This window comes from Pinus tabuliformis, chromosome 1_1, assembly GCF_031772625.1.
Source record: "Pinus tabuliformis cultivar Carrire ecotype Pingquan chromosome 1_1, CPIR1, whole genome shotgun sequence".
In the NCBI taxonomy this organism is placed as follows: domain Eukaryota; kingdom Viridiplantae; phylum Streptophyta; class Pinopsida; order Pinales; family Pinaceae; genus Pinus; species Pinus tabuliformis.
In genome coordinates, this window is record NC_142297.1 from 527,649,704 (window position 1) to 527,677,241 (window position 27,538).

At 38.1% G+C, this 27,538-nt stretch overlaps 1 protein-coding gene across 1 annotated transcript in view; it reads left to right on the plus strand.

Moving 5' to 3' along the window:
* Window positions 1-27,538, plus strand: part of LOC149214099 (uncharacterized) — a 231,856-nt gene that overhangs the window by 131,828 nt on the left and 72,490 nt on the right. Inside the window, exons 3-5 of the mRNA XM_089392186.1 lie at window positions 8,961-9,101; window positions 9,398-9,550; window positions 9,845-9,922. Coding sequence (XP_089248312.1) covers window positions 8,961-9,101; window positions 9,398-9,550; window positions 9,845-9,922 — 372 coding nt within the window. The remainder of the gene's footprint in view (window positions 1-8,960; window positions 9,102-9,397; window positions 9,551-9,844; window positions 9,923-27,538) is intronic.

Here is a 27,538-nt window from a genome sequence, read left to right on the forward strand (position 1 = left end):
TGAGAGCCTTAGATTATCAGATTTGGGAGTAGAGTTGGATTCGCACTCCACAGATCTGGAAGTGGAGTTGGACTGACACTCCTCAGATCTGATAGATATGCCATTCTTGTGCATAGATCTGTAAAAGGTTTTGGGTTTTCTGACTTGGGTTTATGGGGTTTTTTTTATTTTTTGTATATTTGGGTTCTGGGTGTTTTTTGTTTTCAGGTAAAAGTTGCAGATTTGAAGGTGAAGTTTGATCTGAAGCTAGAAATAGGTCCTAAGATTTGGGCTCAATCATTTTTGTAGGGATATTATCCAGATTTTTGCAGTCTAAGGGTTTTAATTTTTTTATTTATTTGGAAATAAATTTTATAAGAGTTTCACTGATAAATCTTAAGTAGAAGTATAACATCTTAATTTGGAAATTTCTGTTCGGTTCTTTGGCTACCTGTCTGTTGCCTGGGGTTTTCAATTTCTTTGCTGCAGAAAAAATTCAATTTTTTTTTTACAAGGCCCACAACCTTTTGCTCTTGCCTGCATTCTCCACGAATCTGCAAACGACCTCTCCTCTTTACTTGCTTTTTTCACCTTCTTCGACCTGCATCCATCTCAAAGCCTTAAGCTCACCCTTGCTTTCCCTTATCTCTCCATCTCTCAACTCCTTCATACGCAAATTGTTGTTGCTTTATTCCTCAATCCGCTGGCCTATTTCTTCTTTGCAGCGTGCACAACCTTGTCATCGTTCTTTCGCTATCTCCATTCCACTGCGATTGCATCCGTCAACTTGCAAGAAAACAAAGTCCGCTGCCATATTGTTGCCAGCATACCTCACCATCTCTCTGCGTTTCCCTTCATCCACTGCCCTCCTCGCTGTCCGTGCATCCTACCATTCTTCTCCTCTCTTCTGCGGATCTCCTCATCCTCTGTCTAGCTCCTTCACCTGCGCGCAATCTTCTCCATATTTTTGCTGTCAACGCCTACTTGCAGTCACACAAGACAAGCAATCGCTTCGACCTCTTACTTCACTTGTATATGCATGATTTAGGTTTGATTTTTTTATTTTGTTTGTTTGTTTGTTTTGTTTTGTTTATTTCTACTTGTTATATTTCATTAGGGTTTTAGGTTTAGTTTCGAAATCCGATTTCATTCTCTTTTGAAACTTTGTTTAATTTTGTTTTAGTTTGAAGTTCTGATTTTTTTTTGTTTGGTTTAATTTGATTTTATTTTGTTTTGCATTTTTTCGATATCTTTTTATGATTTTGATTTTGATTTTTATTCACATTCAAAAAACTTTAAAAAACATAAAAAAATCTAAAAAAATTCTAAAAAGTAAAAATCTAAAACACTTAAAAAAATCTATTTTTTTTTTTTAAATTCTGTTGACTAAGGAATTAAATTAAAAGAGGATTTGCGCTTTCACATTAAATTTTTTAATGTGGCTTATGTTCCATTAAAATTTCAATTTATTAACCCTTTTGATTTACTTTGTCATATTAAAAGATTTTGATTTTTTGATTTACCACATTTAATTAATTTCCTAAGGAACAATTGAATTGATTACATAAATTTCCTTGGTGTCATTTTGTGGTAATATTTCTCTATTGTCAAGTGCGATTAATGTTTCAAAAATTTATATTGGCAATAGGAGGAAGTTAATTAATTCTAGATTTGGGTCATTAATGAAAATTATTTTAAATCTAGAATCTCTTGCATATTGCGGTTTTGGGCGTTTACATTGATCATTCATTATTGTCACTGTTCGTCACATATTGGAAAATTGTTCTGGATAACTTGTTTTTACTTAATCTACGATTAATTGAACATAAAGGCACTAGTCTATAATCATTTCTATCTTGTGGTCATGTTTTGGTTACATTAGCATTTAATCTATTCATTTGAGTTAATCAAGACTCATTTACATTCGTCAAGTTGTCCATCTTTAAGTCTCCTAGAGCTTGTGTTCCACGAGCTTTTATCATTCGTTCACCTTAGAGACTATCCCCCTTTGACTTGTCTAAGAGAGACTCTAAAGGGAGTGAGTAAGGATTATTGTGACAACCCTTACTCTGAGCATTGTCGTGGTGCCTAGATACTTTGTGCGACAATAGGGACAACAAATTCTAGGAGATTTGAAAAGAAAGACAATTGTTGTCGATATGACTTTATTAGAATTAGCAAGAGATATTATTAGTGGGGGATGAGATGGATTTGATGAGATTATAAGGACACCTAATGAGATACTTTGTTTAGAGACCAATGCCTTAATATTAATGCTCTAAAAGTAAGATACTTGCACAAATTAGAGATCACAAGTTATAGAAACAACAATGTTGCCTAGAAAGGTTAGTATGAGATGCAAGACTAATACATGAACAAGAGATAGCTTGCAAGAATGATAAAGCAATGCATTTCCACCATATAGCAATATCACATGATAAAATTGAGTGGCAAGTACAAGAGATATGTAACTTTGCAAGCAAAGTTAACGGTGCTCATAAATCAATGATATGCTAATGAAATGCAAGTAGTCAAAATGCTTCAATGTAAAAGATGTTAAATTACCTGTAACCAAGCTTATGAAATATCATATGAAACACAATATTACAAGTCTTCTTTCGATGATATGCTGATGAAGCACAACAATACCATGCTCATTACTTAAGGAAATGGCAATTAGGAACACATGAAATGGAAATGAGACAAACACAAATAACTAGAGGTATATGGGATTGCTAACAATGATCAGGTTAGAGAGAGAACCCAAAACTAGATCTAAGTGTAGTTTATGATATCAATGCAGTTTTATTTCCACTTTAAACACCAATCCTCAAGCTGTAAGGATACAAGCACAACAATATATTTAAGTGATGAAGAACCCTGCACCAGACCTAAGAAAGCCTATTAAGGTTGTTCGTAAATTATGTGTGATCAAATTTGATTATATATATGTATATATATTTTAAGCCTTTAAACATGAAACTTTTATGCAAGAGTCCTTCAAAATTTATTCTTGCTTCAGATGTAAAGATTTTTCAGTGCTTTTAGTGACTATTCCTTCAAATTGATGATGCAATACCTGCATGTAAGAAACAACGAAGACAACCTTGTTAGGTTCTTTTATTCACACAATCTAATGATTTTAAATACCAAATGTAAACATAATGTAGGAGCATGTGCGAGTCAAATTCAATCCTTAGTTTGCCACTTCATATGAATGTTTCGGTAGCTGGAGTGTGAAACGGTGAGGTTAGAGGAGTAAACCCATGAGTGCTTTGTGTCCTTGCCAAGTCTCCTCTAGTGTTAGTATATTGTGAGCACACAATAGTCCCATTGTTTTTGCATAAAAATTTCAGTGATACCTGTATAGACAAATAGAGGCACTCATGGCAATGGGTATGGCTAGAAAGGGCTTAATAAGGCTAACGCAGTAGTGAGAGGGGGCTAGAGTTGAGAGAGGGGAGGCCTTAGAGGCCACAAGAGAGGATAAGGAGGGTTGTAAAAAGGAGATAAGGGACAATAGAACAAAAGGAGATAAGGAGGAAGTCAAGGAAAGGGTTATGAGGGCAATGATGCCCACGACCAAGGAGGAGAAGACCAGGAAAGCTCACAATAAAGGGAAGGAAACCTTGCAGAGGTAGAGGAAGGGTTGCCGTGAGGAATGAGGGGCAGTGGATGGCAAGGGAGAGGCCGTCGTGAAGCAGCAAGGGGACACCATAAATCCATAGAAGGATAATATTGCGGAAGGAGAGAGGAGAATTACAATAGAGGAGGATAAGGAAAAGGCTCAAAGGAGATTGAGAAAGTAACAGAGGGATGGGAGAGGGCCGTGACAGGCCTAAATAAAGGAGAGAAAGGCTGTTGCGAGGGGATAGGTAGAAGGTAGGGGAGAAATGGAGGTAAGGGCTTCATTAATGTATTTGAGATTCACTTATCAAAAGAATGAAGAAAATATTTTATTATTATATCTATGATTTAAAGCATGGGTTTCGTGCTTGGGTCATCATGTTTTAGGTCAAAGTCCCCATTGAGGTCTTCTAGGATTTGTTTTGAGTCATTATACATTTAAAGAGACCCTTCTTGGGTTTTCAAATCATGTAAAAAGAATTATTTTTGAGTCAAAAATGAATTTTGTCTACTCCACACCAAGTCGACCTCAAGACAGGTAATTTGTCTTCCCTGGAAGGCTATAAATACAAGGAGTTCAAATTCATTTGGAGCATCTCATTCTCTCTCACATAGTTCGATCTCTAAAGTTGGAAGCTGGAAAAGTGTGAAATTGTTTAAGGGTTGGAAAAGGAGCTGGAAAGAAGTGCGAGTTTATGGAGGAAGATAGAAGGTCTCAAGATCGAAAATTTGGGACAAATCTCACTCAATTTTGAGGTGTATCAAGGGAGATCGAAGTTCATCAAGTTTGGTTGAAGCTGCTGCGGCTATTGCTGCTGGGTCGAAGGCTCGAAGCTGCTACTTGGTCAAAGCTGTTGCTAACGCTGCCAGGTCGAAGTTGGTTGTGAAGGGTTGTCATCTGCAAGAAGGATTGAGGGGTGACTTGGTGTGGAGGGAATCTCTGCGTGGGTCTAGAGTCTTAGACTATCTTGAGAAACTATTGAAGGAAGGATCGTTGATTGGGTTTTACCATAGATAGGGGTTTTGCCTTAGCTGTCCACCTACATTTGTTTCCCTCGTGTTATTATTTTGGTAATTGCGTGATGAAATAAAAGATAAAGAAGAACACAAAGATAAAAGCATCAAAAGTAATTATCCATATAAGAAAATCTTTCTGCCTTGCTGATTTTCTAACAAATAGTTACACAAATGTTTCAACAACAATTTTCTAGCCAGAGATCAAGATGCTAGAGACTAAAATGACTCTAATTTATAGATTTATCCTCCAAGGGGAAAAATAACAGCTAGTTATTCTTGCCAAAATAATCTTGGTTGTTGATCAACACTTCAAGATCTTTTAATCTTGGCCTTTGATTTTTTATTTTTGAGGAATTTTCGAATTTATCTTTTAATTCCTTTTTTATTAGCTCAAAATTAATTATTTAGAGCTAATTTCCTCATAAAATTGACTTTTACTTAACCACCAAGGTCCAAATTTTCTTGAAATATACAATATTCCCTTGGTAGAAGACCTTTAAAAATTGATTCCTTTAAGACCCATGAATTTTTCCACTTGGAGATTATTTTTCCTAAGGCAATTTAATTTTGACTCTATTATTATTAATTAATTTTCTGGCTTAGGATTTAATTTTATTTTGCTATAAAACTTAATTAATTTACACATGAGAGGATTTAATTATTTTTCCACCCTCTAATACATAATATTTTACATTTACAATCCTAAAAGGGAGAATACACATCTGGCTTAGATCCTCAAAACACATAACCCATCTGCGACACAATGCGATCTAGTAGACCAAGTGATTTGTTATAAAATAATTAAGCCAACTAGCCTAAACTATTCCCAAATCACTTTTACATCAGACTCGACTAAAAACGCTAGGACTCACCTAAGACTTCGATAATAAGTTTCACCCTAGCTTTGGGGGTTTACGCTAGAGGGAAAAAGCTCTTTTGATTAGCCGTGTTTAAAACACAGGTAATCAGTGAGGTTAAAAAAACTCCTAGGATGAAATTCATCGCCAAAATTATAGGCCTACCTAGATTGTTACATACATTCAAGGTCTTACTAGGATCATTCACATTACATAACTTGCAAAATGGGTTTACAATGACATGTAGACTGCTGATAGATGACCCGATCCAATTGAAAAAATTTGGCACTTCCGTTTCCCCAGAACTTTGAAAAATTGAGTGCAACACTTCCATCTCTTGTATGTCTGATGAATCCATCCACATTCTTTATGCTTCACAGTATCATGCATTAAAAGGTTAAATGTGTGCACCAAGCACCCAGACCAAAAGATGTGTGAATTAGTCTGTTCAATGAATTTTATTATTTTCCCGCCCCCTTACAATTTGCTGCATTATCAATGATCACTTGAGCCACATTATTAAGACCAACACCATTAATTGTTTTCAATAGATCAGCAATGTTTTGTGAAGATGCAGTTATGGAGGAGTCATGGCTTGCAAGAAACACTACGCCACTGGCAGAAACTCCAAGAACATCTATCAAATGTTGGTTTCTAACATTTACCCAACTATCTGATATAATGGATACCCCACAATCTGCCCACTCATCTGCAAGCCTTGTCAAAGCTCTATGAATCTTTGCTTTTTTCTCTGTCTAATAACAAAGTTCTAGCTTTCTCATAGTTGGGGCTCTTGTATTCTTTTGGGGTATCATTGATGGGCTTAACCAAATCATGCCAGTAGGGAGAGTGAAGCACCTTAAATGATATACTGTAAGCACAAAGAAACTGGACCACTTTTGCATACACATCATCCGTGCCACCAATATTTAGGAAATCTGCTATTGGTCTTGTAGATTCAGAGGTTCTATAAGTACCAAGAGGAGATGAGTGTGGCCACAAAATCTAGAGGTTGCACTTGCATCGGACTGAAGTTTTTGTTTGTTGCTTTCTTTTGTGTAGCCTCCTCTATTTGGATGTATTTTTGCCTTTGTTCTATTGAGACCTTATGGCAAACTTAGATCCCTATGGCATCCTTATTTTCATCATTGTCCATTACCCCACAAAGATGCCTCTTTACATGGGTATATGTACCACTATAAGGTTTTCCTCCATGACAATCATAGGGCATAAAAACTTGAAGATTCCACCACCTCCCATCCTCACCCCCAAGTTTTGTCACAAATTTCCATGAGGGTCTCAATGCAGCCTTTCCCTCTTGCATTACAGTGCCCTCTTCATCCCCTTCCCCTTCAAATCCTTCCTCCTCATCATACATTGGGTCACTATGAGTGTGACCACTATTCTCTTCTTCCATTTATTCCCTTCTGTGCCTACCCTCCACCAACACCATGAAAACCAAAAGTGGAATGATAATCTAGAAGAACACCATCTTAGATGGACAACTTGCGATAAAATGAGCAAGAAGAAAGAATGGGAAAAAGTGGTAGAGGAGGAGAAAAAATACAAACAAGAATGACAATAAAATGAGGGAGTTAACTAGGGTTTGCACTTAACTTGGGTTTGTCTTACCCAGCAAGAGGTAAGACAACCTAGGCTGATGAGCAGTAGATGGGGAAAAGATATAGTGTGCTCCAGCAACTAAAAATTTGACTCAAGGACAATGCCGACAGTCGGGAAGACAGGATTGCTGGTTACAAGGGACTGGAAATAGAAACAATGCCCAACAAATAAAAATTCTCTGCCCTTTATTTCATTGGAGCTCTGGATGGATGGTGATTGTTCTAAAGCTGTTAACATTCATTAACATTCCAGTTGGAAACAAAATCCTGAGTGAAACTAACAATATGTTTGCGTGGAATTCTTTGTTCGAATAATGGATGCGATCATCGGTATGTTTAAACATGAATAAAACAATCTCACATAATGGATGCCATTTACGTTTGCGTGAATTCTTTGTTTAAATAATGGATGCCATTACCATTATGTTTAAACATGAATGAGACACTGAGCGACAATCTCACATGCAAAGCTGAACACCACAAACACAGAAATCTCAGCACAATTCAAGGCAGAATTGAAACAATGTCTATCCTGGAAACTGAAATGGGAAACCGGCTTTGAATGTGGCTCAGTGTCTCATTTTGTTAGTCTCTGTTACGATGCAGCTCTTGGTTCCCTATCCTTTTCCTCTTTTGGCTAAGCAAAAAGTCCTCTGAGAGAAAACCATGGATGAAATAGGGAGAGCTGGGGCAAGAGGAAACCTGACAATAATGACCTCCTGTTGCATATTCCTCAGCCTTCTTTCCTATTCTATTTTTCCTATTTCATTTAATTCTTTATTCTCCTTTCTTGTCATTTGTCTTTTTCATCTTTACATTTGCATTGGTTTTTACAGTGTTTGCTTAACCTTTGTTGTACTTGTGTCACACCCAATTGTTGCTTTGGATCCATTTCGCGTCAAATATATAACACAAGTCATGCAAAAAAATGTAAAGTGTAAAAAATTAGTGTTAAATATAATGGGATAGAGTGAATGAAACATTGAAAATAAAGTATCGGTAAATTGGTACTTACCAGAAAAAGCCTAGGACTGGAGTGGTTACAGGAGTGTTCCGTACATATGTGTGAATGGTCCTGAGAGCACCTGGGAGTGCACTCACTTCAGGGGGTGCAGTCAGGCAGCTCTAGAGCATGCTCCAGAAAATGCTCTTGATGGGGGGTGTTTTGGTCGTGTGCTATGGATTTATATATTCTTACTTGAAGTTGTATGTTAAAGTTTTAAACTTTGAATCTACGGTGAGTCCCATAAAGGATTTGATTTGACAGGTGTTAACTTATGTTTATTTTGTTGAGAATACTCAAATAGGCTTCAGAAGCCACAAATAAATATACATATCCTGTCAAAATTATTATTGGATCCCAATTATGTCTCTTTCTTTATAGTTCTTTGTTCATTGTGTTATTTCATTGTTGTTAACATCCCCAATGTCTCCTGATATTTCTGATTTCTTCCAAGTCAGCTTGCCAATTTCTCTGACATTTTTAGAGATTTTTAGATCTGAGTTTGTTCTCGCTGACATTTTCTAATAATTTCCAGTATATTCCCTGATATTTCTGATAAGTTTCTTTCTGTAACCTCAGCAATATATTTCCAGAAATGATATTTGCAACATATATATTAATTATGTTTCCTTTTGTGTGCATGCTTGCGATTGTTGAAACTCTGCTCTTAACAACTAATCACTAGACCTCTGGTCTGAATGTTCTTACAGTTAATGGATACATAAGAAAAAGAGCTATAGGACACTGCATTTTTTCTCAAAGTTTTATTTTTAGTTATAGGGGTTCTTGATGAGTTCTTTTGATGCATTTCTAAAGATCATATAACAGGGTAATAGAATGATGACTGCCTTGCAGGATGCTGCTTCTGAAGATCAACAGCCCTTGGATACGGACTCTGATACAGATTTTCTCCCAAAGGGGCATGGTAACAAGTCGCAGGGAGTTTCAAGTATGGAGGATCATAGTGAATCAAAGTCCGTCTCCGAGCTAAAAGAGGTCCTCTCATGGCAAGAACCTTTATCCCGGCTTTATAAGTTTCTCTGATTGTTGATGCCTGTGAGTTTGCTGACTTCTTAGACAGGTTCTTGAATGGATAACTTTAGGATTCTTTTTCTAGATGCTAATTATGGGACATGCTCAGATAGATCTAGAGTCAAGCTTTTTAGGACCGTGCTGATTCATCGATGTTTGCTGTTTTTAACACATTCTGCTGAATGTAGTTTGTCATGTATAGATACCAAATTGTTTGTGTATTTCTCATCTAGTAATAGAATATATGTTCAAACTTGAAGGATGCAAAGGAAGGGATCGAAAGTATAAAGGAGAAAGATATTTCAAAGGATGGTTCTTTGGTTCTCAACTTTATTGAAGCAATTCATGCAGCTGAACAGAGACAAGCTGATTTAGATGCCCATATCTATGCTGAGTACAAACAAAAATTGAAGGTTTGAAAACACTGTTCTCACTGATAGATGGTTTCATCTTGATTGCTCTTAGTCGTCTGTGGTTGTAAATTTGTAATAGAATTTCCTATGTTGTTTCTTTCTATCTTTTAGTTTGTCAATCAGAGAGCAAGTAGTGCATAAAGATTTAAGAGGCCTGTATTTGGTATTGCTATTCATGATAACTGGCGTATATATAAATGAAGAGGCTTTACTAAATGAAACTACTTTTCGAAGTTATCTACTATGCTAAGATTATTGTGGGTGCTGACTATAAATGACTTCTAATTTCTATAGGAAAAATATGAGAAGGAGCTTAAGGATGCGAGGGCAAGGGAGCTTATGTATGCAGAGGAGGCAGATAGTTTAGAAAAGGTTTACACAATATATTTAGTTTTTCTCATTGTCGTCAAATCTTTTTAAAGCTTAACATACACACACTACTGAATTTGCATATTCAAAATGTTATGCCATGTTTGCACAAGTTTCACCAACATTGGAGTTGCACTAATTAATAAAGTGCAAGATTGTGTTGCATTTTCAAGTTACTGTAAATTAATTATGACTCTTAGGATTATTTAGAAGGCCATGATAAATTGAACTGAATTACTGTGGAATTGAGTTATCTTAATTCCAAAGCTATTGGTAGACAAGTCTTGAAATTATTATGAAGTTTGAACTTCAATTGTCTTGGGCCACCATTGTCCCATACCTTTGCAGAATGCTATTTCCTTTAATTCCTTAGTTTTGGTATGTGCCACAGCAATCATATGTTTTGTTAAACATTTGAAAGTTAAGTGACAGCTTGTTTTACAGAATATACTGTTGGAAGGGAAATATCAATTGGTCATTGGCCTCTATGTCTTCCTTTGAATGATCTATCTGGTCCTGCATTTTAATCCTTGTTAAATGTTTGATCTTCTTCGATAGCTATTGTACAACTTCAAATTATGGTCTTCATTTTGATAATTTCCCAAATACCATCTCTTCCCAAGTAAATTTATGTTCCAGAAATTTATTTATCCCAGTAATCTATTTTCTGAAATCACTGAATAAAATACACATTTTTAACTCATGAAATTTGACAGCAGAAGCACAAGTAGGAAAGCAATCACACAGCAGAAAATATAAACATTCCATTTTATCCTTCCCTTTTATTTCTCTGAATAAATAAGGGCTCCTTAACAGGGAATATGGCCCACAGATAAATACATAATTTTACAGCAGTTTGAACCTGAAAATTTTGGCTCCCTGAAAACTCTGGATCTGCACCAGCTGATTTTTCCTCACACTTGTTGCCTTACTGCAATAAGAAAACCCATATCTGCATCCTGCAAAATACCTCTATGATTCAATGCGTGCAACTTGTTGCCACAAAATTTATCAGGCCTTGTAGAGGGGTACCCTACAAGGCAAACACTAGACCAAGTGACAACAATAAGGTAGTGGCCTATTGTTGGCACAGCCACTACACCCTACTCTTTATGGATTTCACCAATGGGAGGAATCCCGTTATATAAGTCACCTACAGGAGATATTCTAGACTTAGAGGTTTAAGGTGACACAATAGGCTTCCAAGGGATGGCTCAACTTAGGTACAAGGCTCAAATATTGATGAAGAGGCAATTCACATCCCATATAGAGGCCAACTAGGGCACACTGGACCTAGGATTTGAGCAATAGCATGGAAAATGGAAAGTCCTGAAGTCAAGGTGCTGAGAAAGGGTCCCCAACAATGAAAATCAACAAAGCAAGGGCACATGAAAACTTCTAGAAGCCCTCAAGTTGAAGCTTGACCAAACTCGGGCTTCTCCTTGGGAAATATAACTAGGGTAAGAGAAATTTTGTAGGAAAATGGGGGCTAGTCACCAAAAGGAATGATTTTGAAGCAACCACTTCTACTCTTGGTGTTGAATCCTTCCAATCCCAAAAATTCCCTCCCCAAGCAATTTCGTACTAAGCCCTAATTAGGCCTCTTGTCTTAAGAGGGCTGAATTAGAGAAGAGAGAGAAAACAAAGTTGAATTTGTGGATACAAGTTGACTTGATGACCAAAAAGACAAGGCCAATGCCTAGTCCTTGGGTTGATGGATTCTATTGATGTTTTAGATTAGCCAAACCTTGCAATGGAGTAAGGATATTTTGATGCCCTAGCAACAAAATCCTAACTATTACCTTTGTGAGGGATCAAAATTCACTTGGGAGAGCCAACAAAGATTCACCAAGGGGATTGCCATGTACATAGAGTAAGGATATTTTGATGCCCTAGCAACAAAATCCTAACTATTACCTTTGTGAGGGATCAAAATTCACTTGGGAGAGCCAACAAAGATTCACCAAGGGGATTGCCATGTACATATTATTCACGTGTAATGCACGCAATATTGATATCTACCTTATATACAATTTATCTTCAACAACAATGGTGCAATATAAAAACTCTAGATTTTCAATGTATTCCATACATTAGACATCAAATCAGAAATTTTCAACACCAAGGCTCACTTACGATAACATGCATGGAGAACCTTTATTGATCCAATATACCTTCTCCAAAAACAAGATTATAGCTCCAATAGACAAAATGCTTCATAGATCACATCTTTCCAAAGATGCAAGAAGGCCAAAATTCTTCTAGAGAGGCCAAACTAGTCCAAATGATGATGTCTAAAATGAAAGTCCTCTCCTCTATTTATATGAGGAGGATGAGTCATAATATTAGCCTAAAAGCCCCTACTAGCAAGTTAAATCACAAGAAACCCTTGGGTTATAAGCCAACTTTTAAAATTGGCAACTAGGGCCAAACTCCATGTGGGTCATCTTATTTATGGCAACTGATATTTTTCTTGGATTCCTCTCATCGAGAGGTGTAGGATTGATCTAAAGATCATCCAATTCCGATAAGTATTCATGGAGATATGAATTTATTTGTGTTATGGGACAATTCGTCAAGGTCGGCCAGCAACCAAACTGCCCCCACTTGTGCTCCACGTTTTAGTATAAATACAAGTGCCTTGCAAGTCATTTGTACACACAACTCTCTTGAGATTTCTTCTTCTCCACTTGTTTTGGGTTTTAGTGGAAAGAAGAATCTCTAAGGGAAAAACTCAATCCTAGAGAATGATGCCCTAGCTCATGAAAGCCCTACACATAGATCCAGGACACTGTCATATTAAGAAGCAGACGTGCCCTAATCCTCTTTGCTGTCATAGAAGACAACTGTTGTCTAATACACCGTTCAAAAGGAGATCCTCACTGCTGTCATGAAGGAGATTGAAGTAGGCTCCCTCGTTGTCCTATAAGGGTTTGCTATATGCCCTAAATTGTTGTGTGTTCAAGTCCTAGCCCTAGCCGCAGGCCTAATTTGAGGCCACGACATGGGAGGCTAGGGCAGCATGGCTTGGAGGATTGTTTCATGGGTTGAACAAAGTACGAAGTGTCTGAAGTAAAAGGAAGTGCGAGGTTCATCAGGAAGGCAACCTATCACCAAGTGAAGGAAAGGAGAACATAACCAAGTTTATTTTGATCTATTTTGGGTGGATGCTCTTTACACGTGTAAGATATAGGGGCTGTAGAAGAAGACGGGTTATTACAGGTCAGCGATATAGAAAGTTAGGGTGGTACTCAAGTTTTATTATTATTATTATTATCCAATTTTAAGGCCACAACTAAGCCATACACCAAATTGGTGTAGGAGACCCCCTTGTTTGTGGGACAAGGGACCCACCTCTGCACAGTTATTTGACTGCTAAGTCTACGAAGGCATACATACTCTACCCGCCTATGGTTTTGAACCTATGACGTCTTAGGAGGAAACACATGCTTTTAACCATTGGGCCCACTCAAGCTCTATTACCATAATAGAAGCCTCCATCTAGAGCAAAGGAATTCAGAACATATAACTGAGTTAAGAGCTGAAGCCAAGTCTGAAATATTACAGGCCTGATTCAAGAAGCTGAGAAAGGAATATGAGATTTGAAGGGAAGCCAAGAAAGAGGAAGAAGCAAATAGTTTGACAATCATTGACTCAAGTAAGAAGAGGAAGCTTTGTGTCTTGGTCTTGGAGTGGCGAATAGGTCAAGGGTCTTGGTCTTGGTATTCGTCAATGAAAGTCTCTATAAGAAGAACTTGTTTGGGATTTCCTCTCAAATAGGAAAGGTTTTGGCCCTCGCTGATCACTTACATTTTGTGTCTCTTGTCTCTTTATGGTTTATGCATTGGTAGCTATTTGATGAAGAAGAACCCTAATAACTCAGGAAAAGAAGATCCTTATCTAAAGAAGTAAAAAGCGCTCACAAGTAGTTACTAATAGAAGAGAAATCACTTAATTGCTATGCCCTAGATTTCTCAACATGGTATCAGAGCTAAGGTGACAAAGTCAAGGAAGGGCATCATATAAACGGATAGTTATGGATCAGATCTCGAGAAGGACAACCAAACAATTTGAAGGATATCGAAGTGAAGTCAAGATCTACAAGAAAGCATCAAAACCCTAGATTCTTGCCATTAAAGACATGATCAAGAAGCCATCGTTGATCCTCATCAACAAGACTTCACCATCAAAAGGGATCTCCCTCTCTGTGAGATCAAGGATCATTATTGAAGAAAACTATCTTCAACAAAGAAAAGTTTTCTATTCTCTATATCATCATCAACATCAAGGAAGCAACAAGGAGAAAGGAGCATACTATCAAGTAAGTATATGACCTTATCTGAATCTATCAAAATGTCTTTTTGCAAGGAAAATAACAAATTGGTTGGGGTTTCAAACTATCTTGCATGGAAGAAAAGGACAGATCTAAATCTCATCGAAAATGGGGTCATGGATCATGTCAAAGGATTTGTCACCAAACCGGGAGAAGAAGATGCTCAAGACCTTGCAAAGTATGTGAAAGCGAAAATTAGGGCTCAAAATATCCCCTCATCCCATATGTATCTAAACACGAAACTTGATGATGATAGAAGGTGTCTTCTTGATGAAGTTGTCTTCCTTAAAAATTGATCCTTCAAAGAAGGGGATATCACCTTAGTTCCTTGATGATGATGACAATGCCTTCTCCTTGTCTTTCTTTGATGTAGAGGCTTCAAGATGCCTCAATTATAGAGGTAGGGTCTTTTGAGGATTGCTTCTCCTTGAGGTTCCCAAGAATGCTTCAAGCGTAGAGTCCTTCTCTGAACGAACTAGGGTTTTGAGGTCTTCTTTAGTAACTTTCTTCTTCAAGATGATGATGTAATCCTTGCCCTTGTGATGCCTTTGAGATGAAAGGTCGTTCTTGTTGATTGATGCTCTTGATCATCTTGTAGTGCTTCGACCCTTGAGTGTCCTTCTTTAAGCTGCCCTTGCTTGACTTGTCACCTTAGCTCTAATACCATGTTGAGAAATCTAGGGGCAACAAATGTAGGTGATTTCTCTGCTTTTGATAACTGTTTGTGGTGTATTTTTACTTCATTAGATTAGCTTCTTCTTTCACTTGTTGACTATTAGTGTTTTCTTCATCAAACAACTGGGAAACCATAAAGAACAATAAGACAAAGGACAAAAGATACAGGCGATCAGCCAGGGCCAAAACCTCTCCAATTGAGAGGAAAACCCACAAGAATTCCTTTTCTCTTATAGACCTTCAATTGACGAATTCCAAGACCTATGACCCTTGACCAAGACCCCTCGAAGACCAAGTCAAAGCTTCTCCTTGTTGAACTTTTTTCTTTGACTGAACTTGTTATGTGTTGTGAGTGTGACTTTGAATGAGGCTAAGTCCTCTTAGATATAGGCTCCTTACCCATGTCTGTAGGCTGACATGTCCTCTTGATAGGCTGACTTGCTTCTTTAGGAGGCACATTTGATTGTAGCCCATGGACAAGGTCTTGGAGGGTCTTTTGACTCTATCTTTGACACAAATAAAATTCATTTTACAATATGTAACATGCCCAAATGGGTCTTTCATACCTGACAATGACTTAATGACTTGCAGACTCAATGACAAGTCCTAGGAGCTCACAATGAAAGCTTGACCTAAAAATAATTTTCCTTGAGCATGAAACCCATGCCTCAAGAGTAACAAACATAAATTTATTTTTCTCATTACATAAAATCATGATTACATATGTCATTATGAAGACTGAACCTAGTTACATAATTCAATAGCCTGGGGCATGCTGGGTCCAGGTATGACATCCTAAAAAATCATCAAATCCAGTGCAAAGAGGCACAACGTCCTGGGTGCAAGGAGTGCTCTAGTACATGTTTGGTATGCTGGTGTTGCCAAGAGGCCCAAGAGTTTCAACACTTCACTTGATGGTGCTAGTATGCCCCTCTAATGGCTTGGGTGTCTGTGGGTAAGGTGCCACAAACATGGGCTGTTGAACCAATTGACAATCACAACATAAATTCTAGTGGAAGTAATCAGTTACTAGGGAAAAAAATCATTATTGCATCTAAGTGAACCAAGCTCGAGTGTCATGGGCTATTTAATTCTTCATATAAGGATCACCTTCCAAAATCAAGGCTTTGAACTTGCAATGGTGTTTTCTCTCCAGGTAGGAGTAGCTAAAGGACAAACCTATTAGGTGTTTCCAACCCCTAAGGGGAAGTGATGTTTCCTCAGTCCACCCTTCAATCAATAGGTGTTAGTGGATAATAATGATGATCACTAAGGGGATAAAGCTTCACAACCAAGTGCCATGGTCAAATGGACCAACGGATGGGGATCTGCATCCTGAGTGTATAGATGTGAGGAGGGAGCATTCGTGGATGCATGAGCTACCGCCCTGACTTTTGTTTTTCCATCCTTCTTGTGCACCTTTTAATTTACTAGATTTTTCTTTGTATTACTACTCATAACTCAAGGGTTAGAGCTCACTTTGAATGATGTGGCAATTGTTTTTTCCTTCAATGATGAGTCAGTTCATCGCTCATTGAGGGTTGGACATGCAAGGGCTCCTTTTGATGATGTAATAGAACAATATGTGCTCAGGAACTGAATGATGGCCATAATGAGTGAGGTAGAGCTCATTCTAGGTGTTTTCCCATGTGATAATTTGTATGTCGTGGCCATCTTTTGCATTTTGTTGGGAGCGGGATCCCCCAAGGATAGTTTTGGGGCTAAAAGCCTAGGTTTAAGTCAATTTTTGTAATATTATTGTAAAGACTCCGCAATTTGTGGTCATGAAGCGCGAAGGTGTTATGTGTCATAAAGGGTAGTTCGCCCTTAGTTTTGTAAAAGTAAAGTCGGCTGTAAGAGAACTACCCATGGTTTGCAGACCATGGGATTGTATAAAAAGAGCTAAGCTCTAAGTAGTTTGAAGAAGAAAGACAATGATGGATGATATAATAGAATCATAGTTTTAGAGTAAGAAGTCTAAGTTTTGGGTTGTAGCGTAGGTAAAGGCTCTGCAACTGAGTGCATAGAGGCTTAGGGCAGAAGTCCGCAGCTGAGTGTGTGGACCCCTGCAGCTGTGTGTGTAGGGCAGACAGAGTTTGTAACCACTTAAAAGATATTAATAAAGAGAGATACTCTGCAATTTCTGTGTCTTTGTTCTGTTGATGCATCTTGATATATTATGTATGAATTTTCTTTATTATGCTTATATGGTGCATGAATGAATGCAATGACATTGAATAACTAAATGCATGTATGACTATCTGTTTACGCAAGGATAACTATAATTGTTTGATAAGATAAGCAAGGTACTTAGATTAATTGGGGAATTTGTACGATGCACTGCTACTTGAGCAGCAGGCTCGGGTTGTGCGAAGGATGATCGTATTCTTTCACGGAGGTATTGAAGAACGGAACATAGGGTTTGTCTTGCAAACACTAAAGCGAAGCAACCTGCACGAAGGCAGGGATAAAGGGAATTAAACGACATCACGACCATCTTAGGGTGTGGAAACTCAGTTCCAACATTCCTTCATATTGCTTCGGGTGAGACTTCAGCCCGCGCTCCACAGGCTGATGCCGAAAGGGCCAGTAGTGTAGGGATTTGTTTGGTTAATTAACGCTGAACCTGGGCCAGGCCCCCTGAAGCCAACACATTTTGAATTTCATTCTTTTTGTTTTGTTGTGGCCATGATATGCTTTTTCTGCTTCTTATACTGCATCAACCTCCAAGGGCAAAGTTTCTAGGACCTACCCAAGTATATGGATGCATGGGTGCCAAATCCCAAAGAACCAATGGTTAATTGACCCTAAAGAATGGAAGTGAAATATGGGGATTGTAATGTATGTTGGAAAGTGTTAGTATGACATAGGGATAGATGGAACTATGCTATCTCAATCATGGCTTTCCAAGTAGTGCTTCACCTATACCCATCGGCCCATTAGGGGAGGTCCCATTGGATTAGGTGTTTTTTGCTATAGGTCTATGTCTAAAATCATGATCACAAACACACAGACATACGCCAACACTAGCACTTGGCATAGCAAAAAACATATAGCAGTGAATCAACTCAGTGCACAAGACAATTTTTAATCCAAACCTTGTTATATTACAAATCTTAATACATGACGTTCCATAGATCATGGCCCTTACTTACAACCCTGATACAAGAATTGTTGAGATATCAGTGTTGTCATTGATGGCCATATGGATTGAATATATATGTATGCAAAATAGAAGTAGTGGACCCAAGGGGCAGTCCCAAGGAGTAGGAGTGACAAGCCAAGATCCAAGAGAAGCAGTCCATCAGAAGCCATCGCAAGTCAAGAACAGGAGCGACAAGCCAAGGAGGAGCAGATCCAAGAGAAGCAGCCAAAGAGAAGCCATCAGAAGTCAAGACAAGAGCCAAGTCAAGAAGTAGAACCGTGAGAAGACCGCATATGCGGAAGAGAAGGAGCTAAAGGGAAGATAAGCGATATCGGAGGAGCAAAGAGAAACACATCAACGGAGAAATCATATTGGCGAAATCATATCAACGCCTTTATGTGTTACCACTTAGAAACCCCGACTCCGATCTCTGATTTGAATGGGACCTCTGATATCCGAACTGTTGATATGCGAACTTCATCAGTTTATCATAACATCGTAAATGTAAAATCACATCCGCCCTTTATTGGAGATTTTGAAATGAGACCTCCAATTAGATTCGCCGATCTCTGATTACGATATGTGGTGTAGACTCGATTGAGTTTATTGTAACGACTTCAATGTAATATCACATTCACCATGTCACAAGTTTTAAAGATGTTGTCATGTTGAAATCTCCAATTGCGATATGTGTTGTGGACCCAATTGCTGCATCTTAACACGCCTTAATGTAATATTGCATTTGCCATATTGCAAGTTTTAAAGTTGTGTCACGTTGAAACCTTTGATTGCGATATATGTTGCGGACCCGATAGGACTATCAAAACAATTTAATATAATATCACATCCATCAATGGTCAGAGCATGATGCGGACCCGATTGGAAGTATCAAAACGAGTTTATTGGAATATCGCATCCGCTACATCGGAAGTAGGGGCGATATGTGTTATAGGAATATCGATGATATTGATATCGGAACTTAGAGCATGTGCACAACTTGAAAACCTTCGATATTCATGAAGTTGCGATATGCGGGATTAAAGCAATGATGTGGCATGTGGGACCTCCCGACATCCATTGTAATGTGGCTATAGCCTCTCCTATGTTGCTATGTGGTTTCCGTAAATAACAAGACTATGTTATATTTGGTTGAATATTAACAAAAGACCCCTTCCGATATATTTTTAATATGCCACCTCATACACAAGTCAACCTCTCCTCCAATGAATGTGTCTTTTCGTTATTGGTGAAACTTGTATATATACAAGTCAAATACTTCACTTCAAGGATTGACCTCGATCATCCATCACAAAGAGGGAGATACAGTTCACAAATCGTGAACTTGAAAGAGAAAAGGACAGGAGACTTAAAGGCCGAGAAGGATCACTAGATATCTAAAACAGATAAAGTTGTAAGAGTTCGGACCGGTGGGACATTTTTAGTATTGGTAAAGTCTTGTTCAGTGTATGATTCCATTCAGAAGGGGCAGATCAAGTGAATCAGGCATCTGTGAGTGGCTCGGAGCTACAACGAATTTGCGAAGGAAGAAATCTTTTGTAGCTTGGCAGAAGTGCAGACCTTGACCTGAAGAACACTTTGATTAGTAGCTCGGATCAGTTCCCTATCTTTGTCGCAGATTTGTGAAAGGCTCGGATAAATAAAAGATAGTCTTGTAGACTTTTCTGTGAAGGAGCTTGGTGGAAGAACTAGCGCGTGAAGGTGTGAAGGAAGCCTCAGATCATTAGTGTAAGGGAAAGTCCTACAACACTAGGAGACAAATCTGGCTATACTCTGTTGAAGCAAACAAAAATGTGAAGCGCAGAACAAGATTTGTAACTTATCTATCTTTATTAAGAAAATTGAGGGGTTGGTGACCTAGGGGTTGGAGCCTCTAAATCAGAAAAGGATAGGGTTGGAGCCCTAGGGGTCGGAGCCTCACAAAAGTCCAAGTTGGTGCTTGGCATCAGGTTGGGGCCTGGAAGATTAAAGGGTTGGTGCCCTCAAATATCATTGTACTCAAATTTTTAAAGAAAATTGGTGTCCTCATTTATTTATAATAAAATCCTTATTATTTATTTCTCTGTTTATAATTGTGAAGAATCTTAACTAGTAAATATAACAATTCAAAAGAAATACTGATTCTACCCCCTCTCAGTAGTTCCAACAATTTGTATCGGAGCCAACTTCTTGATAATCAGCCTAATAGTTGGAAGAATGATTCTTGAGTCACAATGAAGAATCAAGATGCAAGAAAAATACCTCAATTTGATGGAACAAACTTTGGTTTTTGGAAGCATAGGATGACATTCTATTTAATGTCTCTTGGACCTGAAGTATGGCAATCAATTACTGATGGATATAAAGTTCCAACTATTCTACCGACAGATCATGATGAACGGAAAGCCTATATAGCAAATGCCATAGCACTAAATTCCTTAACAAGTGGAATTTTTGATTTCTAATTTACAGAAGTTATGAACTATGATTCTGCGAAGGAAATATGGGACAAACTTATTGGTATCTATGATGGAGACTCCAAGGTCAAGGAAAAACTCCAAACACATAGAAGACAATTTGAGAGCCTTAAGATGGATGACGAAGAAGATATTGCAACCTATTTCCTATTTCCTCCGAGTAGCCGAACTTGTCAGCTCACTCAAAGGTCTAGGTGAAACCGTCGAAGAAAGCACAGTTGTCCAAAAGGTTTTGAACAGTGTTGTGAAAAGCGCGATTAAATCGCAATTTTTTCAAAAAATCGCGCTTTTTTCCTATTACCGATTTAATCGCGTGTTTTATACCAAAAAAGCGGCGGTATTTTTTTTGCCGATTTTTTCCGAAAAAAGCGTCGGGTGTTGGGGCAGCGGGTTTTATAATGCGATTTTGGAAATTTTTTTGGTCATTTGGACAGTGGGCGTGCAGAGGAGGAGGAGGACGTCTTGGAGAGAGGAGCTGGAGGGTTTGTGAGCAAATTTAAGTGCTTATAGGACAAACTCAAGAGGAGACCACCAATTTCTCCATAGAAACGATATGTGGATTAGTTTTTTTTTGTTTTCCTTGTTTAAAAACATTGTTTTTCATTGTTTTTGGTTGGGAAACTTCATATGGGCACCATTTTCCTTTTGTTTTCATTGTTTTAAAATAATTTTTTGTATTTTTTCATTGATTTGGGATGGGTAACTTGGTATGACTATGGGAATCAATTTTTTTATTTTTTTTTCATTTTTTTTAAACATTGTTTATGTTTTTTCATTGTTTTTGGCATTTGCCATTTGGTTGGGTAACTTGGGTTTGGAACTTTGGATTCTGGAAATTTGTAACTTGTAATTTTGTAAATGCTAAATTGTAATCCTAAATTCCTATTTCCTAATCCTTATTTTCCCATAGGTTTGCAAATTCAAAATTCAAAAACAAACATGCCAAGGAAATTGGATCCTTTCTGGGAATATGGTGAACCTAAAGCTCCGAATGATAGACAAAACTTGAATTGCAAGTTGTGTGGAAAGGAGATATGCGGGGAGGTGTACAGGTTGAAGTTTCACCTTGCACAAATCCCTGGACATGATGTGGGGCCCTGTATAAATACAAATCCTGAACTTATCCAAAGAGCCATGAGAGCATTGGGAGAATTAGAGCACGCTAGAGAGGCCAAAGAAGAACTCAAAAGGCAACTAAAAAGGCCAGCTGAAGGAAGTGGGCCAAGTGGCACTGGTTCTACTGCAGCATCAGTCAATCCGGTAGCTGCATCATCATTTTTTGTTCCTCGAACCACACCTGGTTCACAACCAACTATCGGTTCAATGCTAAAAAGAACTGAAAAAGAACAAGCTGACAGGTTGATGGCAAAATTTCTCCTCTGGAGTGATATTCCTTTCAGCATTGTAAGGAATAATCCATTTTTCCAACCTACTGTTGATGCTATTGCTAGTGTTGGCCCGGGGTACAAAATCCCTTCTTATCATGATTTCAGAGGCCGGATTCTTCAAGATGAAAAGCGTGACTGCACCCAAAGATTGGAGGATTTTAGGGCATCATGGGCACAAACAAGATGCATTGTTATGTCAGATGGTTGGACTGACCAAAAGGGGAGAACCCTTATAAACTTCTTGGTTAGTTGTCCCAAGGGGACTATGTTTATCAAATCTGTTGATGCATCTCATCAAATCAAAGATGCAAAAACTTTATGTGATTTGCTGGATGTGTTTATTTTGGAGGTGGGTGAACAACATGTTGTCCAAGTCATAATGGACAATGCTGCAAATTATGTTGCTGCTGGTAGAATGCTTATGGACAGGCATCCTACTTTATTTTGGACACCTTTTGCTGCCCATTGTATTGATTTGATGTTAGAGGACATAGGGAAAATTCCCTTTGTCAAAGATATTGTTGACTCATAAAAAAGCATCACAAAATTTATATACAATCATACATCTGTGTTTAGCTTGATGAGAAAATGCACCAACAACAAAGAGTTGGTGTGCCCCGCCATTACACGGTTTGCCACAAGTTTCATATCTCTTCAATCCCTCTTGAATTCTATGTGGGATTTGAAGAGAATGTTTCTTTCAAAGGAGTGGCGTGCTTCGTCAATGAGCCGCAAACCAGAAGGAGAGGTTGTATGCAGACTAGTTTCATACCAGGAAGACTTCTGGGCGGGAGTGCAGGAGGTGTGCGCCGTTACTGAACCTTTCGTAAAGGTTCTTCGGTTGGTTGATGGTGAGAAGCCCGCAATGGGCTATTTGTATGAAGCCATGGACAGGGCCAAAGAAGCCATCGAGCCTACTATGATGATAAGCGAGATGATGGGTTTCAGAAACAACTCCTTCTATGGGGAGTGATTGATGAGCGATGGAACAACACACTCCATCGTCCCATTCATGCTGCTGGGCTTTTCCTGAACCCTGCATTTTCTTATGCATGTGGGTTTGATTTTGATGCTGAGATCATGGATGGATTCTTATCCTGTGTCCAGAAGACGGTGCGATCTCCAGAACAACGTATAGAGATCTCTAAACAATTTGAGACATATAAGATGGCAGGTGGCACATTTGGCTTTGAGATGGCTATCATTGATAGGACGATTAAAATGCCAGGTATTTTTTAGTTTGTAACTTTGTTTCAAATTTCATTGTCTCTTCAAATTCCATTTTTTTCTTATGTTTATTTAAAATTTTATTTGTAATTTTGTTGTAGATGCATGGTGGAAAATGTATGGTGGCAGAGTACCCCTTTTGCAAAAGCTTGCCGTACGCATCCTCAGCCAAACATGCAGCTCCTCAGGATGTGAGCGCAATTGGAGTGTATTTGAAAAAATACACAACAAGAAGCGCAACAGGTTAACACTTAAACATTTAAAATATTGCAAATTTCCAAATAAATTTTTGAATTCATTAAACAATATTTTTTTTTATAATATTAATTATTAATTATTATTTCATGATCTTTGTACAGGTTGGAGTCCCAGCGACTTAATTACATGGTCTATGTCTACTACAATCTTCGATTGTGGGTGAGGCAACTTGAGAGGACACCTGATGTGGATGCCATCTCATTGGATGGGATTGACACCACTGCTGCATGGAGGGTTGAGGTCGAGAGGCCTCTCATGGATTCTACTGATGATTGGTTAGTGCAGGATGAGGGGGAGGAGGAGGAGGAGGAGCAGGTGGAGGAGGAGGAGGAGGAGGAGGAGGAGCAGGAGGAGGAGGTGACACCGCCTACCCGGGCTACCACTACCACCAGTAGAGGACGTGGTCTCCGTCTACCTCCTGTAGCTCCTACTTCTAGTTCTTCAGCTTCTAGAGCACATCAGACTCCACTGCCATTTCCACCAGCACAGGCACCAACATCTACATCTAGAGGGAAAGGGAAAGCTGTGACATTTTCTCGCAAGAGGGGCAGAGGAAATCAATAGGATTAGACTTTCATTTTATTGTATATGACATTATGACATGATGAGATACATTATCATATTTTTTGTTGATATTTTGAGGCTGAGTTGGGACTTAAGTTTTCAGGAGTCAGGACTTACTATTCAGGACATGATTCAATGTTATGTGTGATTTTAGCACTAGAAATGATATTAAACATCTTATATATTAGTTTTTTTTATCATATTTATGTGTCAATGTATTTATTTTATGTTGTAGATGGTTTAGATATTAAAAAAATTGAAAAAAAAATGAATATTTTTGTACCAAACGCTTTTTTCCCGCTTTTTTCCCGATTTTTCCAATTTTTTCCGATTCGTTCCCCGCGCCGATTTAATCCTGCTCGCGCTTTTCACAACATTGGTTTTGAGATCACTTCCAAAACATTATGATTCCAAAGTTAGTGCCATAGAGGAATTGAAGGAGTTAGATGATCTAAAAATGGATGAAATTCATGGGATTCTCACTGCATATGAAATGAGAAAAGGAATCCCTAGCTCCAAGGAAGCTGCATTCAAAGCTTCAAGGTTATCAAAGAAAGGAAGAAAAGATAATTATAGGAGTGATGATTCCGACACTAAATTTGAACTGGCCCAATTTGTAAAGAAGCTAAGGAAATGGTCCAAGCTGAAAGGTAAGTATCCTGTCATTTTTCTTAAATGTGGAAGAATAGGACATTATGCTGCAAGATGTCCTCATAAGCATGATAGTGATGATGAAGACAAATATAAAAAGAATATAGTCAAGAAGAAAAGGCTTAACAAGAAGAACTTCTTCTCCAAACAAGATGACTCTGATGAAGAAGAATTCATGATTACCAAGAAGAAATCAACTAAAGATATCTCTCTACTCAAAAGAGATGATGATGTGTCTGATAAGGAAGATAACTATGCTGAAGACAATGAAGTATTATTTATGGCATTCATAAATAAAGATGATTACGAACAAGAAGAATAAGGAAATATGCATAATCTACTAATGAGCGCCATTGAAGAAAATGAGAAATTCCGAAAGAAGGTCATTTCTCTCAAAGTTGAAAAAGAGGAAGCAAAAAGGAAGGAATAGTTCTTGAACAATAAACTAAAAGAAAGAGAAGAAATTTGCGGAAAATGTGAAGCTGAAGTTGTTTCCCTAAGAAAAGAATTGGATCAAGTTAAAAAGAGTTGGCAAAGCTCTAAAACTCTTGATAACATTCTTAATACACAAATACCTCATCATGACAAGTCTGGAATTAGTTTCAAAGGAGAATCATCTAGTACGAAGGAGAATGTAAAAACTCAAAAAAGTTATGGTGACATCCTGTACAATCATCCAAAAGAAGAGAAGCCATCCCACCAAGAGAAAAGGTCCACCTTTAACAACCCAAGAAATGAAGGAAGGCTACCTCCAAGGAAGAATACGACATCAAGTCAAGGCTATCTTAATAGGTATCAATCAATCTTTCTTGGTCATTGCTTCCATTGGAAAAGTTTTGGTCATGAAGCTAAGCATTGCAAAGCTACTAAGTCAAAGGACACGTCCTCGAGGGTCTCATGTCCTGTATTTTACGTACTGGACACGAAAACGGCCCTAATACGTGTCGAATACGGTTTTTAACGTGTCCTGAAAAATTGAATACGTATTCGCCGGTTTTCGTCGTGTCCTGAATTTAGAAAACGCGTATTTCGTTGGTAGAAAACGTGGCCCTAACGTATTTCGACAGGTTGAATACGTACCCCGCAAAAAATGTAATTTAAAGCCTACGCGATGGATTTTTCCCGGTTATTTTCGTCCTGCTGTCGTCTGGAGCTGTCGTGTGGAGCAGGGTGTTTGAAGTTAGCACTGAATTTGGAGTCTGGAGCAGATTGTGGTGCGGCTGGTGCCCGTGCCGATTGCTGTGCAGCGTTCAAGACCGGCCCGTAAACCAGTAAACCGGAACCCCTAAACCCGTGTTTTATCTGTGCATTTCTTTTTTTTGTCAAACAAATGGTATGTTACTGCTTCAACGGAAACTGTAAACTTGTAAAGAAATCATTTTCATTAAAAACAATTAAAGCGCATTACTCAATAATTGCGACACCTTTAGTCATGCACGCAGCACAAGTGAATTATATTGTAGCCTGTAGGTATAATAATAAATTTGGCAAAGTATTACAATTGATATTTTAGAGCAGAGACAATCCCGCACACGCGGGAGAGCATTTGGATTCGGCTCTCAATCAGAACTTCTTTCTTCAGGCTAGAATAAAGAACGATGACAAAAGGGATATCAACCGCATTTGCAACATAGCCATAGCATTCATAAACAATTGGTATTTTTCTCCATTCAGCGGAGATCCCAGCAAGTGTAACCCCAAACAAACAACGGTCTGTACAGCTTATACTGCAAGAAATAGAGAGGAAGGCTTCAACTTATTAAGGGAAGAAGCTATTAGAAATAGGTAAGAAAGATTGCGAAGTGAATATGTAGGTAATGTTGATTTTGGGCATATACCATATAATTAATAAGTGATTACGAATTTGGGGATTATGAGCCCCATGGGCATGTTGAAACCTTTCAACTTCAAGGATGGCTGGTCTACCCCATATTATGTTGGAAGAGCAATCAAATGTTTAATTGTAATTTAAATCAGCTTGCACTAAGTTGGCAATAACACTGTCAGGCTGAAGTCCTAAATCCTTGCATTTGTCAAAGTAAGAAAGGACACAGTCTAGTGGACCATATAAGTGACATAGCCATTGTCTTTGAAGTTTGGATAATGGATATATATTTATTAATATTAAATTATTATTGACAGTAGGTCCAATAAATCAGAAACAACAAGACTGCATGTTATCAACAGCTCCATCTCTGGGGCAATTTGAGTTGTTTTGCTCAATTTGTATGCAGTGTGCACATATTGAATCATATAACAGTTCTGAGTTAACTTTATAAATTATAATTTAATATGGATAAAAAACTATATTTCAGTATATATATATATATATATATATATATATATATATATATAAAACGTGTCCCCCGTGTCCTGTTTCCAGGTCGCTGCATTTCGTATTGAATACTCGTATTTACGTGTCCTCCGTGTCTCGTGTCCTCGTGTCATGTGACTTAGCAAAGCTAATAAGGATAATGGTTCAAGATATAAGATCAATCATCAATGCAAGCCACATAGCCTAAAAACACAGTGACAGATCAAGACTTACAGTTCATTTGATCCTTTGGCCAAGTATGATCCTGTTTGCTCAAAATGCAATGATTATGGCCATGATCCACAAAATTGTTCATCCAAAAGCGAAGAACCCACTACTGATAAATGTGGTCTAGCTTTATGTGCACATAGTGATGAAAATCAATGGTTTGTGGATAGTGGGTGCTCAAGACAAATGATAGGTGACCAAAAGATGTTTATCACGTTAAATAAGAAGGATGGAAATGTATATTTTGGAAGTGGATCTACTAAAATTGCGAGAAAATGGGCTGTTGCTCTTGTTAATGGAAAGGGAAAAGCTCAAAATGTATTAAAGGTGGAAGGACTGAGACAATCTTTTAAGTGTTAACC